Source organism: Chlorella variabilis (genome assembly GCF_000147415.1).
Source record: "Chlorella variabilis unplaced genomic scaffold CHLNCscaffold_2, whole genome shotgun sequence".
NCBI lineage: Eukaryota > Viridiplantae > Chlorophyta > Trebouxiophyceae > Chlorellales > Chlorellaceae > Chlorella > Chlorella variabilis.
In genome coordinates this window covers 1,500,673-1,513,769 of record NW_005435086.1, presented here as the reverse complement: position 1 = coordinate 1,513,769, position 13,097 = coordinate 1,500,673, and the positions used below count along the sequence as shown (strand labels likewise).

Here is a 13,097-nt window from a genome sequence, read left to right as displayed (position 1 = left end):
GACCACCCTCCCCCCAGCTGAGCGTCCCAGGGTCACCCCACCCTGGCCCCGCTCCCCGTCCTGCCGGACACGCAACCCCCACAACGTGGTGGGGGACGTGGGGATCCTTAGCAGCTTAGGCCTGCCAGGCCGACGGGTGCCGATGCTGGTGCGGGCTCCCGGCGGCAGGCAGCGCCGCCGCCGGGCACTCAAATGGCATGGGGCACATGGGCCCCCATGCCCGCACATCTCCCAGGCACATGAAAATACCAGAAGGCTGCACATGTAAGGGTGCATGCATTGCAGGCAGGAGTGCAAAGTGGCCTGCCGCGGCGGTCGGCTGTGCCATTACTCAGTCAGCCGCCGCTACCGTGCCGGGCTTGGCGTTCCCATGCCAACATGCCGGCGTGCCATCGCGCAAGGGGCCAGTGAGTGTGTGAGGTGGAGGTGGGGGTGGTGGGGCTGCCGCTGACCGTTGCTTGCTGACGCTGACGCTGCTCTTACCTGCGGGGGGAGGGGGTGGGTCGGGAGCCAAGGCCGGGCAAAAGATGCCTGGGCCCTACTCAAGGGAACCGGGGGAGTCACTGTGCCAGGGCAGCAGCATGCTCCTCATGGCACCGGTCGGCAAACCGGGCCAGCCGGCCCTGCCTGGCCTGGCCGAGGAAGGCGGCCAGGGAGGGCAAGGCGTGGCCGGGACTGTGGAAGAGCTCAGCATACTCCTCCCTCAGCCCAGCGTATAGGGGGCAGTCATACACTGCGTGGCGTACGTCCTCTAGAGGGGCCTGGCAGTGGGGGCATGGGCGCTGGGTGCGGTCCAGCCGCTGCCACCGGCCTGTCTCGCAACCTTCTGCCAGCGCCACGTCCCTCCACACAAATGACTCGACGTCCCAAAACGACAGCACCGTGCCCGCAGCCACGCATCCGCCCACTTGGAAGCTCAAAAGTTTGATGGGCGCGGTCGGGAGCAAGCCGATGACGCCGTATGTGTGTTGCTCGCTGCACGCCGCCCCAACCTTCACACCCTCAGTGTTGACCTCGATGGGGCAGTCGACGTACAGCCAGTTCAGCGCCAGCCCGGTGGAGCAGGTTATGGAGTTGTCGGTGATGGCCTAAATCGGTTTTTTTTTTCATTCATTCATTCATTCAGCACACAGACCGGCCGCCTCTTGCTCGAGGGCGGCCCACTTTGGCCTGGGCAGCCCGGGCCGCCCTCCCCCCCGGGCGCATGTTCGGTGTTGGAGGGGTGTGCCCAGCGATAGGGGGCCCCTGAAGGCATGCGCCGAGGCCGGGAAGCGTGGTTCGGCGCTGCTGCACGCTTGGCGATTTGACCAGAACCACGTGCCGCCGAGCTGCGGCCGCAGTTTCCGGCCCACGGTCTACGGTCGCAGCCACGGGACTCGGCGGCACGGCGTTTGGGCCCAAGCTTGCTGCCGCCGCCGCCGTGCCCGGGGGGCAGCGCGGCGGCGGCGGCGGCACGCTGCGACGCCCCCGTGCTGCCGAGCTGCGGCCGTAGTTTCCTGCCAGAAGCCCACGGCCACAGCCACGGGACTCGGCGGCACGGAGTTTCGGTCCACGGCTTGCTGCCGCCGCCGTCGCAGGGGTGCTGCCTGCGGCGGCGGCGGCACGGCGTTTGGGTCCACGGCTTGCTGCCGCTGCCGCCGCCGCAGGGGTGCTGCCTGCGGCGGCGGCGGTAGCGCACGTGGCAACCCCCCGCGTTTCCTTGCCTCCCATCCACCGGACCCCGTCCTGCGCTTCACTTTGTTTAGGGAGGGGCTGCTCACTGCTCATTGCTCATTGCTCATCGCACACTGCTCAACGCTCATTGCCCTATATCCCACCCAGCCGCAGGACTCCACTGCCGCCCGCGCCCCGCCCCATCTGGCCGCTTGCGCGCCCCATCCCCCCTCGATGGGGCCCGCCCACACCGGGGCCTCCCCCCTCCCGCCCACTGCTTTCTCAACGGCCCCGAGCCGGGGCTGCCCTCATTGCATACATAGTGCGCCTTTCCCTGCTTTTCTAGTGACCTAGCGTTCCGCACTGCCGTTTGGCCAGCCCATGCTCCCGTACCGTTGCGTTTCTCCCCAATGCGCCATGCCACTTTGCCAGTCATACACACGTTTCGATGCGTGCCCTGTCAGCTGCTTGCGTTGCATGTCGCCTTGCTCCACCCCTGTTTTATTGCTTTCTCTGCTTTCGCCCGGTTCCCGTCCCGTTTCGGCGGGGAGTCTATGTTGCAAGCTAGTTCTTGCTTTACCAGACTTTAAGCCCACACAAGCAACACTCACAGCAGCGCGGATGTAATACTCTTCGCGGGCGGCGCCGGCCTTCTCCAGCGCCCACAGCGCCTTGCCGCCCAGTGACACACCCTCGTTGCCGCAAGTGGTGGCAGCATTCAGGTAGCTCGTGGAGGTGCACTCCTTGGTGCGGCAGTTGAGCTGCGCTCAGTGAGAGGGGAATGTGGCGTGATGGCACTATTGAAGCCACTCATGCGCCACCAGATGCAATCCCGCACACGCACAGCGAAGTCTGCCGGGTGCGCCTCACCTGAAAGGAGAAGCCCTTGGAGACTGAGCCACGCATGTCCCAGGTTGAGCGCTCGTTTCCTGCCTGGGGATACAGGATCGCGCCTTTGCCCGCCCTGCAGCAGGGGATTTTGCCACCATGGGTGGTGCTTGTATGTAAAGCACGTATGGGGTCAGGCTGCCCGTTAGCAACTAGCTCCGTTAGCAGCTAGCTGTCACAGCTACCTGTCACGTGCTAGCTAGCTGTCATGTGGGGTCATACAGACTCACGTGCAAAACTCTCCACCCAACCAGCCTGCACACAGGGTTCACAAAGGCACCGGGAGGGTCAGACAACACATCTTGGCAACACCCATCTGCTGAGCGGTTCTGCAGTGGTAAAATGCACCCAATGGTAAAATGCACCCGGTGCCTCTCGAGCGCTCACCACTCGAGAGACCCTCGCAATCCTTTCTGCCTTTGAGAATTATCCACTTGGGCCCGGGAGTCAGGCTTGCTGCAAACGCTCCTGCAATTCATGAGGTGTACCAGGTATGTCAGTCAGTCAGTCAGTGTGAGCAAGGGCAAGGCAGGAGCATGGCGGGGCAGCAGGAGCACGGCGGGGCAGCAGCAGCATGGCGGAATGGCAGGGCAGCGGGCGGCTGTGCGGCGCATGGCCGTGGTGACCGTTCGGCGCAGGCCCCCCACCCACTGATCCCACTCCAATTCCCGGTCCCCAATGCGCATGGGGCCCTTGTGTAACGGGTTGCGACTGCGGTATCCCACAGCTGCAGCGTGGAGCGGCCCCCATTCATGAGTCATGGAGGGCGCCGCTCGGCGAGCGCACCCGTGGCGAGCGCCAGGGCTGTGGCGGCCCAGACCATCATTGTTGTTCCACGCATTGGCTACGGTGGCGGTCCGAGGGCGCGATGTCGAGCGGAGGCTCTCTGGAGGACGGGCGATCGCGACACCGATCGGTTTCGAAACAGAATTCTGTAGACACAGGCCTCTGTCTACTTTAGGGTGGGAGGAATTGCGCTCAGTGATGAGGTAGAATCGACTGCCGATTGCATTGCGGTGTCCTCCTCCGGAAGGGCGACGTGACCGACGTGTTCGTGCCGGTAAACATCTCGGCACCTTTAGGGTGGAGGCCCTTAATTCAGTGTTATGATGTGCTCCCCGTGGCGCCCGACTGCAGCCAGACTGGCCACTGGCGCCCGACTGCAGCCTGCGGTGGTCAGAGCAAGCGGCGGGAGCAGCGGGCAATCGTTCTGATGAAATTAACATTAGCCGCCCCCGCCTGCTGGTGCCAGCGCGGCTGCTTTCAGAGCTCCAGCGGCTGGCTGCACATGGTTTAGGAGCACTGGGGTGGTGGTGTGGCGTCGTCAGTTGCTCCTTTACCGCTGGCGGTGCCGGCCGCTGCAGCGGGCAGGCCAGCTGGCACTGCCGGATTGCAGCGGTGGTCAGCAGACCATCTGTTGAGGGTCCAGCAGCCGACCATGGCGCCAGATGGTTGGCATATCCGCCGTGGCCAGGACTCCCACCCCTACTGAAAACCTGTGCATGCATGCATGCACACAACTTTGCCCAGCGCTGTCTGCTGCGCCGCCCCCTCGTCTTTCGGTCCTCGGCTGCATCCGTTGTTAATGGTTATTTTCCTTCCTGCACTTCATCGCATCCCGGCATGCCCAAGCGCAAGCAGGAGGAGCCGCTCCCAAGCAGCAGCGCGGAGGCTGAGGAGCAGGGCTCCGATCCAACCTCGTCGGATGACAGCAGCGACGGCTTCCCATCGGGGGCCGAGGGGAGCAGCGGGGAGAGCAGCGACGACGAGGCGGGGGAGGCCTTTGAGCAGGTGGATGTGGACTTTGGCTTCTATTGCCCCCAGGAGAAGGACTTTCAGGGGCTGAGGACATTGCTGCAAAACTTCCTGGACGGCCAGCAGTGGGCCTGCTCCGAGCTGGTCGATGCCATCGTCCAGCAGGCGTGTTTGCTGCCGCTCTTGTATGCATGAACCGACTACACGCCAGGAGGTGCAGGGTGTCATGTACAGAGCAGGTGGAGGTGCAAGCCGGCACGCATGCATGTTGCTGCCAGGAGCGGCGGCACCGCCCAGCGGCGGCCACCGGCCTTGGCCGCCGACCGCCGCTGCCTTCACATGCCGGGTGCCTGCAGGGCAGCAGCGCGGGCGTGGGCAGCGTGATAAAGTGCGGCGAGGAGGACGACCCCATCGGCGTCTCCACCGTGCTCAGCCTGCGCCGCCACGCCGACGCCAAGCCGCTGCGCCAGCTCCACGACTTCCTGCTGGCGGCCGCCGGCGACGAGCACCGGCAGCGCCTGGAGAAGGTGCGTTGCCGGCTGGCGTCACTGGGGCCCGCGCCTGGCGTTGTTGCCCTCGTGCTCAGCAAGGGCTGCTTCGCCCAGGGCGTTCACCACTGATGGCGGCGGCGGTTGCGCATGCACAAGCGAGCGCTGCACACGGGGCAGCGTCGTCCTGCTGCTCCGCCTGCACCGCTGCCCGAAGCCATTGGAGGTGCTACATACCCATGCCACTACACGGCGCGGCGCAGGCCTGGGCGGCTGCCGGCACCGGCCTGGTTGTCAACGAGCGCCTGGTCAACTCGCCGCCGGAGCTGGCAGAGCCGCTGCAGGGGTCGCTGTTTGGTGAGGTTGAGGAGGCGGCCCAGGACGAGGAGCTGGGCGAGGTAGGCGGGGCGGGGTGCGGCGTGCAACATGGCAGGCACAGAGGCAGCACAGGCAGTGCAGTGGGAGGCGCTAGGTGCAAGCCCGCACGCTGGGCCGGGCCGGGCAGCCTGCCGCTGCCTACAACAGCCAGCACGTCGGCCCTCTGCAGCACGCGCTGATGCCACAGCGCACGGCTTGCCCGCTCCCCGCTGGTCCCCTGCAGGATGAGCGGGCAGCGTTCAAGCTCAGCCAGTTCCTCATGGTGGTGCGCGCATACACAGACCCCCAGCAGCAGCAGAGCGGCGCTGCAGCAGGCGGCAGCGGCGGCGGCGGCAAGCAGCAGCAGAAGAAGAAGAGGCAGCAGAAGGGAGCAGCGGCGGGGGCGGGGCAGCAGGATGCGGCGGCAGGGGTGGTGCACTTCCTGCCCGAGGCAGAGTGCTACCAGGCAGCGGCGCAGTGGAGCTACGCCTTCCCCGTGGCCGACCGGCTCGTGGGCAAAGACGAGCTGCAGCCGTGCCGCGTCGTCATGCTGATCAGCGCGGCGGCGGCGGCGGCGGCCCGGCAGCAGCTGTCGGAGCTGATGAAGGCGGCCGCGCAGTGAGCCTGCCGCCGACTTCTCTGCAGGCGGCCTGCCCGGATGGCTGCCACACCGTTGTAACACGCTGTGTCCAGTCCTTGCTGTGCGGCCTTACAAAAGGGGGGGGTGGCAGCCCGATGATATTATGAAATGAGCAGTTCAGGGGGTGGGGTAGCTGTAGGCGGGACATGATGAGCAGGGTTGGGGGATCCGAGGGGAGTGTACAGGTGTCGCCAGAGCGCACAAAAGCAGCAAATCCCGCTGAAAAGAAGGCGTATGCATGGGTGAGGGCCGGGCTGGCGGGACAGCCCACAAAGGGGCCCTCGGGGGCGGCAGTGCAGGGAGAGTAGAGGGGCAGAGGCGAGCAGAGTGTGAGGAGAGAGGGAGAGGGGGAACGAGGCAACAGACAAGCACCGAGGCGGGTCTGACTCTGCAGGGGCAGCTGGGGCCCCAAACAACCAGCAAAAGATAGTAGATCTCATCTCTCAAGAGGCATCCACACACACAACACACACAGGTGGGAAAGCTTGGCATCAAAGATAAACATTCAATCGGATCAAATGATAAATGAAAGGAACAGCGGGCGTGCGACGAAAACCCTGCCAGGCCAGCACAGGGCAGCGCGGCCACCCGCAGGCTGAGGCTCCGACAGTCGGCAACAGCGGGGGCCGCCAGCAGCTGCTGTCGCAAGATTACAGCGGACTGGGGGCGCACCTCCGGGGGGAGGCAGGCGAGCGGGCTCAGCCATCCACTGAGGCCAGGGCGCGGCGCAGGCCCCACACCGGCACCTCCAGCACCTTCCTCACCGTGCCCTTACGGGTGCTGCCCAGCGGGCGCTCAAAGCAGTCGCCTGCGGGCAGGGGGCGGCAGGGGGCGGGCACGGGGGTCAGTGTCGGGAGATAGCACGACCGCCCCCGGGGCTGGCAGAAGAAGAGGCGCGGCCAGCGCGGCGCCAGGCCGCCGACGCTGCCCACAGCCGCCAAAACAGCGCACAGCTGCGCCTCGCAGGCAGGCGCCCCCCGCTGCACGGCTGCGCCGTTGTGGCGGCGGGGTGGTGGTGGGGATGGGGGGGCACTCACCGGCTGCGTCCACGCGCGCCGCGTACGCGTAGCCCGTCCCCACAAAGGCCTGCACCTGCTGCAGGTCTGCCAGCTTGATGAAATCCAGGCGGCTCCACTGCAGCTGGTCATCGTTGAACTGAGGAGGAAGGGGAGGGCGGCGGGGTGCGCAGGGGGGGCGTGCAGGGGTCAGGCCAGGGCGGTGGTACCCAGGTGCAGCAGGACAGCGCCGCAGCGCGCAGCAGGCCCACGCTGCCTGCGGCGCGTGTCGGGCTGGCAGACGCCCCGGCGGGCCCAGCCACTCACATAGTCCACCACGCACGCCTTGCCGTCGCACTTGATGAGGTCTGAGTTGTCGGACAGCAGGAAATCCCAGAGGGAGCCGTCGATGTAGGAGCGGCCGCGGTAGGGGCAGGTGGCCTTGCCGTCCAGGAAGAAAGGGATGAAGGCGCTGGCCACTGCAGGCATAGGCGAGGTGGGGCAGGGGCAGCGCGCGGGCGGCAGCGGAACAGCGCGGGTCACAGGCCTGCCAGCCCAGGTGTGGCGCGGCAGCACCAGCCGCTGCGGCCAGCGCTGCCCCAATTCCTGCCTGCCTCCCGTCCGGCCTGCCCCCCCAGCCGCCAGCCTGCCCCTATTGCACCCACCCACATGCCCCACTCACTGTTGGCGTCAATGAGGTCCTGCTTGGACTCAAAGTCCTGCAGGTACCGCAGCTTCAGGCTGGGCACCTCGGTGACCACCAGCCGCACCCGCCCCGCGCACCGCTCCGCCGCATCCTCCGGCAGCAGCTCCTCCAGCCAGGCGCGGATGAGCGAGCCCCAGATGCCCGCCAGCCCGCCGGGCCGCTCAAACACGCCATACTCCTGGGCCAGGCGGTTGGCCACGCGCACCTGCGGCCCACAGCGAGGCAGGCGGGGCGGTTTTGTTAGCCGGTGAGGGGGGTGCCTGGGCTGCGGGCGTGCGCAGGCAGGGCACAGAGAGAGAGAGCCCTTCCACCCTGGCCCCCTCCCCCGCCGCCTCACCGCCTTGTCCTCGTCCACGCCGCAGGCTGCCAGGGTGGCGATCAGGCCGCCCGCCGAGGCGCCCACCAGCTGCACCTTGGTCAGGTCAAAGTTGCGGTGCAGGTAGCGCAGGCAGCCCAGCTCCCACCTGCGCAGCAGAGCAGGCAGGGCAGCCGTGGTTGGCAGCGCGCGATGGGCGGCCCCTTTGCTGCTACACGAGCCTCCCGGCCCAGCCACAGGATGCCACAGGACAGCACATGACCAACATGGATGGAAGTCATCTGCATCTCGCAGCTTGCCCTCGCAAGCACACAACTCCGCCATCCGACGCTGCACCCGACTCCTCTGCAGCCACCTCACCAAAAGAAGATGCCGCCACCGGCAAACGACAGGATGGGCTGCTTGCTGCCGGCGGCTACTTGCACCTGCACGGGCGCTCTGGGTGCCTCCTCCTGCTCACTTTCTGCCCTCCGGAACCAGCCGGGGATAGGCAGCGGCAGCGGCCACCGCTGGCTGGCGCCATCGGCGGCAGGGCCCTGCTCGCCGCGTTGCTCAGGCGGGGTGGGCGTGAGGACGCCGGTGGCTGCGGCGGTGACCCTCAGGGGGCGCCTGCTGCCTTTAGGCGTGAGGCTGCTCGGCAAGCGTGGGTGCGTCGACCGAGAGTGGCTAGCACCAGCGCAGCTGAACGCTGCCATCCGCCTCGTATGCTGGCTTGCCGGATCTGCTGGGCTTGATCACCTGCCGCTAGCGTCTGCAAACCACCGGCCGCCCACCGGCCGCCGCGCGCTGGTTGACAGGAGTGAGGTATTGATGAGGGTGGTGTGAAGTGCAGGAGAATGCGATTGGGAGGTTTGCGGCGTGGGCACGGATGCTTCACGACCCCCCCAGTTCAGCGCACAGCGTGGCGGGTGGCGGCACGAACCAGCCGCTACATCGGTCGCAGCCGGAGCCCCTTCCATGGTTGCAGGGGTCTCAAAAGTTACAGATTGCAGTGTTCTCAAAATTCATATGGCAGGAATGCCCGCCCTGCCGAGCTCAGACGCGCAGGGCGGCCAGGAAGCGGCTAAACAGCTCCAGCGCCTCGGCCGGATTTGTTTCCGGCACCATGTGCCCGGCACCGCGCACCGTGGCATAGACCAGGCCGCGGTAGTGCACCGTGTACCCCGCCACCTGCACATGGCAACCGCCGCAGTGTTGAATGACCCATCCATGGCCAGAACAGCCAGATAGAACCGGGAGGCACAGCGCCCCCCAGCCCCACGCAGCTCGCCTGGTGGTCGGCCGTGTGCCAGGGCGCCCAGGGACGCTCCACGCCCAGCTGGCGCCCCAGCCAGGAGGTCCAGGCCTCGGTGCCGGTGTGGGGCACCGCCATGTCGTGGTCGCCGCTGTAAATGAGCGCCGTCAGGCCTGCAGCGCAAGTGGCGTGCCCTCACTCCGCATGTGGTGCGAAGGGGAGCACGGGAGGGCATGCCGCGGCCCTGGAGCGTGCATGCGGTCCGGGAAGCCGGCCCCGGGCTGGGGCGGAGAGCCGCAAGCGCTCACCCCTGCCGATCAGGTCGCGGTGCACCGGCAGCATGGAGCCGCGGTCGTGCGTGTAGTGGATGCGATCGCCGTTGGTGCCTGCCCCCGCGGTTGAAAGGATGGTGTGAGGGAAGGTGGCAAGTGCCGGTTAGAGAACCGTGCAGCTGGGGTGCGTCACAAGCGGTGCACGCAGCGCGATACACGCAGCACAGCGCGGCACAGCACAGCGCAGCGCAGCAGGGCTGCCAGCTCACACTCGTCAAACGAGCCTATCTTCTCGATGGGCTCTGCGTGGATGGCCCGCCGCACAGCGGGGTCGTTGCAGAAGGCCCACATCTCTCTGCGGGGACAGGCGGGCAGGGCCGGGTCAGGCTGGCGAGAGGGTGGCAGGCAGGCTGGAAAGGCAGGCGGCACGGCCAGAGGGAGAGCAGTTGCAGGGAGGGGGAGGGTCGCAGCAGAGCGTCGCAAACTACCACTGGCCAGGGAGCGTCTCATGTGCGCAACACAATCACAGCATGAGCAGGCAGCCCGGCAAGCCGGGTCCCCAGCCCCAGCAACCCGCCGCCCACCTGCTGTCGAGGCATGGCGGCGTGTGGCCCAGCTGCCCAAGCAGCTGCACCAGGCCAGTCACCGGTCCGTCGTGCAGGCCGCCCAGCAGCGGCCACCGCCGGTGGCTGGCCACCGCCGCGCCCAGCTGGTCAGCCTGGGTGTAGGGGTTGTGGCCGTGGTAGCAGGGCTCCAGAACGTCGTAGATGTTGAGCCCCGCCACTGCTTGGTATACACTGGTGATGGCGTCATCGCAGGCGGTACCGGCGCTGGCGTTCCAGAAGCTGCCGCCGCAGCTGGCCATGGCCTCCTCATACAGCTCCTCGCTGTAGGCAGGCAGCAGACAGGATGGGCCAGTGGCAGTGGAGCTGCTGGACTGGGAGCAGGCAGACACGCAAGAAAAATCAGCGACTCTAGCTGCCTGCGCCAGCCCATGCCTGATGAGACTCTTGCCGTAGGCAAAGGGGACCAGCGCATCGCCATCAAACTCCGCATCAGTCACACCATTCCCCACCAGGTAGCCCCGCAGGCGCAGCCGCGGCTCCTGCCCCGCATCGTTGCCATCCATCACCGCCTGCCATGCGCGGGATTGGGGCGGGGGCCCAGGAGGCAAAGCAATGCAGGCTGGGCTTTCAGCACCAGACTGAAAAAAAAACATGTTCTTGGTTTTTTAACATTTCTGGCAAAGCTACCGCTCACCTGAGACACCAGCGGCACATACACGCCCGCGTAGCTCTCCCCTGCCACAAAGAAGTCGTTGTCCTGAAACTCCTCAAACTTGGCAAACCACAGGCGCAGGAATGTGTTCATGTCGGCGGCAGTGCGCGTGTCGTTGGTGTGGGCATCTGCCTTCGTCTCTGCAAGCACACGTATCGCAAGCCCCTTCGGTGCACGCCAGTGAGGCATGCATGCCAGCAGCAGCGGCGCCAACTCTGTTGCCAGCAAAAGGCACACACACACACACACACACACACGCACACACACACACACGCACCGGAGTAGGACATGCCGACGTTGGCGGGTGAGTCGACATAGAGCATGCTGGCGGCCCGGCTCCAGGTGTGCGGGTTTTCGCTCAGCTCCAGCGCCTGCATGCGCCGCCCGCTGGCATCCTTGCCGCCCTTGAAGGCAAACAGGAAGGGGCCGTGCTCTTGCACAAACCCTGCAGGGGGCATGCCCAGGCAGGGGTCGAGCTCAGCTGGCGCATAGGGCCAGGCATCCACCGCACTGCACCGCAACACGCCCCGGGTGGTGGTGGACACCAGCACTGCCAGCTTCCCACCGTCAAAGCTGCTGCAGCCGGGGCCGCCGTTGAGCCAGAGCACCACCGGGTCGGTGCGGGGGCTGCCCTGCGACTGCACAAAGTAGTAGTACAGGTGCCGGCCATTGCGCTCGTCGACTGTTATGTAGCCGCCGTAGTGGCGGGAAGGCAGCGGACCCTCAAACCCGGGCACCACGAGGATCTCGTCGCCGCGGTGCCGCCGCGCCACCTCGTCAGGCGTGGGGCGCAGGCTGGCGGGGTCGCTGGCAGACGGCACGATGGCAGACTGCGGGGCAGGCGGGGTGAGCAAGGAGGTTGGGGCCGGCAGCGGCGGCGGGAAGGCGGGAAGGCAGAGGGGGGCCCAGCTCGAGCAGGTCTTCCCCTTCTTGTATGTATTGCATGCTTGAATCCAGCACTGCGGGCCTCTCTAGAGAGCAGGCATGGTGGCACTCGCCTCACAAGGGTGGACGAGCGCTGCGGCAATGAGGACCACAATGCACTGCAGCATCGTGGCACGCTACTGCGGAAAGAGGAGGCAACGCCGACAACCGACTCGACTGCCACTTGTGTCGCCTTTCGGCTCGACGGCAGGGAGCGGCTCCTGCTGCTGGAATGAATGCACAAGACAATACCAGACCAGAATTTAATGCGCCATCGCCTGAAGCTGGCGATCCCCATGGCGGACACCTCAGCAATTTCCGGAGGCTTGAAAAAGCAGCGATCGGAGCACGCTCCTGACTTGTCCATCAGCCCTCAGCTTGATCTACGGCCAGCGATCTCCATTTTGGCTGACAGTGGGGCAAGTGCTGTCGCTGGCTGCTTCTGTGTCGCTCTGCCGTCCCCAACATGCTCAGGTGTGGAATACGAACGCGCAGCCTGCAGCGCCTGCATCCCGCCGCCCCCCTGGCCAACTGCACTCCACCCGCCCGCCGCCGCCCTCCCGCAGACTCGCCCGGCCAGGCTTCCTATTGCCGCTGCCAAGCGCAGCAGCACGGTGCCTGTGGGCAGCACCGCACCCACGGTTGACGCAGGAGCACCACACACAACAGGCGGCCCCAGCGCCACGCGCGGCAGCAGCAGCAGCAGCAGCTCCCGACGACGCCGGCGCGCCGCCCTCGGCGGCCGCCGCGGCTGCGCCCACCAAGCCGCGGCAGCTGTTCAGCTACTGCCGCATGTGTGGCGGGCCCATGGAGCTGGCGCTGCCCGAGGGGGACGGCCAGTGGCGCCACGTGTGCCAGCGGTGCAGGTGCGGGCCCAGCAACTGCCGCCAAGGCAAGGGGTGCAGCGGCATCAGCAGGGCTGGACATTTTCCAGGCCGCCGGCTCCCGATCCTGAGCGCCACCCCACCCTGAGTCCTACCCCTGCCTTGCCCTTCACCGCCCCTGCCCCTGCTTCACCTCCTCCCCCGCAGCTATGTGGACTACCAGAACCCGCGCCTGGTGGTGGGCTGCATCGTGCAGCACGAGGGCCGCATCCTGCTGTGCCGCCGCGGCATCGAGCCGCAGCGCGGTCTGTGGACCGTGCCGGCAGGCGAGGCCCGGGGGTTGGGGGCTGAGGCTGGCAAGGGGTGGCCGACCCCTGTGGCGCATCCAGAGCAGCCCCCTGCATCTGCGCCTCCGCATTCCTACCCCCCCACCCCAGCCCAGCCCCATCCCGCGCCCTCGCTTGCGGCCCCCGCAGGATACCTGGAGTGCGGGGAGTCGAGCGCCGCGGGCGCCGCCCGCGAGACGCTGGAGGAGGCGGGGGCGCGGGTGGACATCCAGGGCCCCTTCTGCCACTACGACATACCCGGCATCAGCCAGATCTACGTGCTGTTCCGGGGCCGCCTGGCGCCGCCCTTCACCTACGCCGCGCAGCAGCCCGAGTCGCTGGAGGCGGCGCTGTTTGCCCCCGAGGAGATCCCCTGGGACCAGCTGGCCTTCTCCTCGGTCAGCATCGCGCTCAGGAGGTGCGCATGGGCGGGGGGGGGGG

General features: G+C 67.0%; 4 protein-coding genes across 4 annotated transcripts in view; 2 read left to right on the top strand and 2 right to left on the bottom strand.

The window, feature by feature from the left end:
* Window positions 1–4,164: 4,164 nt before the first annotated feature.
* On the top strand, window positions 4,165–5,763 carry CHLNCDRAFT_49975 (hypothetical protein; the record flags this gene model as incomplete). Its single annotated transcript, XM_005851460.1, has 4 exons — window positions 4,165–4,440; window positions 4,653–4,823; window positions 5,048–5,182; window positions 5,386–5,763. 4 exons carry the CDS (start codon window positions 4,165–4,167, stop codon window positions 5,761–5,763), a joined length of 960 nt encoding a protein of 319 aa, XP_005851522.1.
* A 716-nt stretch (window positions 5,764–6,479) lies between these two features.
* CHLNCDRAFT_137944 (hypothetical protein) lies at window positions 6,480–8,757 on the bottom strand (the record flags this gene model as incomplete). Its single annotated transcript, XM_005851170.1, has 7 exons — window positions 6,480–6,589; window positions 6,819–6,936; window positions 7,104–7,255; window positions 7,459–7,687; window positions 7,820–7,946; window positions 8,159–8,381; window positions 8,721–8,757. The coding sequence occupies 7 exons, from the start codon at window positions 8,755–8,757 to the stop codon at window positions 6,480–6,482; spliced, it is 996 nt and encodes a 331-aa protein (XP_005851232.1).
* A 7-nt stretch (window positions 8,758–8,764) lies between these two features.
* CHLNCDRAFT_33865 (hypothetical protein) lies at window positions 8,765–10,888 on the bottom strand. Its single transcript, XM_005851169.1, has 8 exons — window positions 10,860–10,888; window positions 10,565–10,722; window positions 10,303–10,439; window positions 9,889–10,191; window positions 9,574–9,659; window positions 9,341–9,418; window positions 9,060–9,205; window positions 8,765–8,968 (listed from the first exon to the last, which is right to left on the bottom strand). Exons 1-8 carry the CDS (start codon window positions 10,870–10,872, stop codon window positions 8,834–8,836), a joined length of 1,056 nt encoding a protein of 351 aa, XP_005851231.1. The 5' UTR covers window positions 10,873–10,888; the 3' UTR covers window positions 8,765–8,833.
* A 1,401-nt stretch (window positions 10,889–12,289) lies between these two features.
* CHLNCDRAFT_18991 (hypothetical protein) overlaps window positions 12,290–13,097 on the top strand; it is a gene marked incomplete at both ends in the record, with an annotated part of 1,200 nt that continues 392 nt past the window's right edge. The window contains 3 exons of the mRNA XM_005851459.1: window positions 12,290–12,372; window positions 12,538–12,646; window positions 12,773–13,074. Coding sequence (XP_005851521.1) covers window positions 12,290–12,372; window positions 12,538–12,646; window positions 12,773–13,074 — 494 coding nt within the window. The remainder of the gene's footprint in view (window positions 12,373–12,537; window positions 12,647–12,772; window positions 13,075–13,097) is intronic.